Source organism: Myotis brandtii, unplaced genomic scaffold (genome assembly GCF_000412655.1).
Source record: "Myotis brandtii unplaced genomic scaffold, ASM41265v1 scaffold74, whole genome shotgun sequence".
NCBI lineage: Eukaryota > Metazoa > Chordata > Mammalia > Chiroptera > Vespertilionidae > Myotis > Myotis brandtii.
The window spans coordinates 41223-44698 of record NW_005370944.1 but is presented as its reverse complement, the minus strand read 5'-3'; the positions used below and the strand labels follow the sequence as shown (position 1 = coordinate 44698).

The window sequence follows — 3476 nt, the reverse complement described above, 5'->3', positions numbered from 1 at the left end:
CTGATCAATGATTCTCTCATCATTGATGTTTCTATCTCTCCCTCTCCCTTCCTCTCTGAAATCAATAAAAATATATTTAAAAAAAAAAAAGAGAGAGAGAGAGAGAGAGAGAGAGAAGAAATTACCCATATGCTCGTCAGTAGGGGACTGCTTTGATTATTATATCATGAACTGTCCATTCAATGGAATACCTGGAACTTAACGATATAGAATTTCTGCAAAGAAACATTGTTAGCTAAATGTTCAGAACAGTATACTTAAAAAAAAAAAAAAAAGGTTGCAGGCCAGGTAGCTCTTAGTCACCAAAAGGGTATGGATTCCATTTCCGGTCAGGGACTATACCAGTCGATGTTTCTCCTTTCATGGATGTTTCCCTCTCTTTCTCTCTCCTTTCCTCTCTCTCTCTAAAATCAATAAAAAAAAAACATATCCTCAAGGGAGGATTTAAAAAAAAGGTCAGCCCTAACTGGTTTGGCTCAGTGGATAGAGCGTCAGCCTGCGGACTGAAAGGTCCCAGGTTCGATTCCGGGCAAGGGCATGTACCTTGGTTGCGGGCACATCCCCAGTGGGGAGTGTGCAGGAGGCAGCTGATCGATGTTTCTCTCTCATCAATGTTTCTAACTCTCTATCCCTCTCCCTTCCTCTCTGTAAAAAAAATCAATAAAATATATTTTAAAAACGTCATCACACTTGGTCATTTTGCAGAGAATATCTTTGAAAGGATACCTAAGAAACTAATAATATGAGATAAACTGAATAGCTAAGGGGAAAGAATTAGGAGGAAGACTTTTCACCAATTATTTTGCAACAGGTAATATATCCATTACATGTATTCATAGTTCAAAATTTGAAATATGTAAATTATAGTGTTTTTTTTTGTTTAAGAGGGGGCATGGGGTGATCTGAGAAGGTAATCTGCAAGCAACCCAGAGGCCACAGGGAACCATTTCTGCTAAATACATGCAGTGATGCAACACTGGGCAAAATGCAGATGGTACAGAAACTGTGCAGCTGTTAATAGCTCCTCTTGATTTTCAATTCCTTAATTGATTACCCAGAAGAGACCATGTTGCACTGAGAATAAAAGGACAGGCCTTGCCTTCAGAGAAGCATAGCCTCAAACATTCCTATCCTGCTCTCTTTTCCTGTATGCTCATATTGGCACTGAGAATTACATGTATGGAAGACATTTCCTCAAGTTCCCTGTGGAATTATTTGTTTGGAGCTCCCAAGGTCTCTACAAAAACATCTGGGCTGCAGGCAGACAGGAAGACCACACCAAGGCCAGAATTCAGAATGTGGGAGAAGCTACACAGGGAATGTGGGGAGTGGAAGTCTGGGCGTGACTTTCTCAAGTCCATAAATTACAAAGCTCAGTACTGCTGCCAGGAAAAAAAAATTAACCAAATAACTGAAGTTTTACTTTCAAACTTCCTCATCTTTTTTCTAAGCTCTGGGTGTAAAAGACATCTACCTCTGCCAGGATTCATTCCTCCCAACCTTGTGGATAAGATGATCAACCTACAAAGGGTCTACTTTGAAGAGGGTTCTGTAGAAGCAAGCCTAGAGCTTTCTGAACTGTTCACAATGCCCAGCCTGGAGAAAAAAGCCAGGGAGTCAAAGCATCCCTTACAATTTCTGCCGTTCCAATAACTGCTGACGCCGCTCACTCTGCTCCAGGGAACTGTACTTGGACTTGTACTGGGACAGGCGAGGGTGTGGGGCAGCTGTGCTATTCAGATCTTGAGACACAGAAAAGCTACTAGCCAGGGCTTGACTCAGTTCTTCCATTTTCCCTACAAAGGAAAATATAAGAAGATGGTTCATTCATTTTATATTACCTCCTGTATACAGGCAGTTATAACATGGTATCTACATTGCTAAAAAACTTAATCCAAAATCATAATGGTTTCCTGGGAAAAATGAAAGTTAAAGGGTAAAAGAGTTACAGATGAGCAATTACGGTATTTCCTGCAGATATTTTAATAATGATCCTTCTGATAGCTCTGAGTGTATAGATATAACCTTAAACATTAGCCACTAAGCAATTTCACCTTGTGATTCAATCTAACTTTTGCTCTTTGCCACCCATTACCAAGTGTCCTGTCATTAATTCCTTCTTACCATACATAACCAGTGATGTGATCAAGTACCTAACTTTTTCCTGAACAGCTCTAAGTAGTCATTACTCATTAACTAATAAAACTTTCTGATGCAGTTTATCCAATTGGTTGTTTAATTCTCTAATAAATGCCAACCCATATTAAGAAAATTTAGCTCCAGGAAAAATACTGGTTCTGGGGCCCCTGCAGGAAGATAAGAGAAGCCAAAAACCCAAATCTAGCAGTTACTTTCTCATTTTATAGTTTGTTTTGTTTGGAGTGGGCCAAAGGAAGTTTTCAGAACTACCTACTTCGGACTCAGTTAAAAAATGATAGCTAAAAAAAGCAAAAAAAAAAAAAGCTAGAATGTGGAAGGTTGTCTACCAGCTAATACCATGTGCTTTAGAAATGTGAAGGACTGACATGTGGTACCTTTGGGAGAACAGAGAGTAGATGTCATACTGGAGAAAGACTACCCAGGTAAGCCCTAAAGAATTAAAGTGGAGAGAAGGAGGTGAATTCACACTTCACTCTTCTGTGAATAAAGGTATGGAGTGGAACAGGAGCTTACCCAAAGGTTAAAGGTGTGCCTCAGAAGAAAAGGGAAACATCTGAGAGACAGCTGGACAGTGGGCACCACAGTGCTTCAGGTTCACCTCAGCGTAGGTCCCACTGCTCTGAGCACCAAAACCAGCAGGTTCATTCCAGAGCCTCTAGAGTTAAAAATAGACCTTATGGGCCTCTACTTGGCAATGAGTTACTTTCCATTGCACACTTGAGGTCAGATTTTCTTTTCTTAATTTACAGCATTAGATTTTTTAATTTGAAAGGAACTTTCAAAAATTGTGATTAAAAACTCAAGTTACCATCTTAACCACTTTAAGTGCACAATTCAGTAGTGTTTAGTGCATTCACATTGTTGCTCAATCAATTTCCAGAAATCTTTTTCATCTTGCAAAATGTACAGGAAAGGAACTCTTTTTTACTTAAGATTAACATAGCAATACTTGATTTGAGGCTCGTCTTAACACACATAATGCCACCAGGGTGGCCATTTGCGGCTGAGGCTAGGTGATGAGTACTTGGAATCCGTAATGACGAGCTACTTTCTGTACGTTTGTGTAAGTCTGAACACTTCCATAATATAATTTGTGGGTTTCTGCTCTTCTGGGAAGCACAAAAAATCGTAATCGCAGCTTTGGATACTGGGGAGGCTCTCTACGCTGTTCCTGGCTGCCTCCGGCTCTTTGAACCCATTCCTCCATGGGTGCAGTCGTTTAGGGTTCTCACCTCGGCACGGTTGGCTTCCTGCGCCAGCGGCGTCTGCGCCCTACTAACTCCCAAACCTCCGACCCCCCCCCCCCCCGCACCCGC

At 41.0% G+C, this 3476-nt stretch overlaps 1 protein-coding gene across 2 annotated transcripts in view; it reads right to left on the bottom strand.

Moving 5' to 3' along the window:
• SNUPN (snurportin 1) overlaps positions 1-2824 on the bottom strand; it is a 44483-nt gene extending 41659 nt beyond the window's left edge. For both annotated transcript variants that reach the window (XM_005882750.2, XM_005882751.2), the window contains exons 1-2: positions 2674-2824; positions 1634-1796 (exon numbers count right to left, since the gene is read on the bottom strand). In XM_005882750.2, the coding sequence (XP_005882812.1) occupies positions 1634-1791 (158 nt within the window). In that variant the 5' untranslated portion in view covers positions 1792-1796; positions 2674-2824. The remainder of the gene's footprint in view (positions 1-1633; positions 1797-2673) is intronic.
• Between the last annotated feature and the right edge of the window lie 652 nt (positions 2825-3476).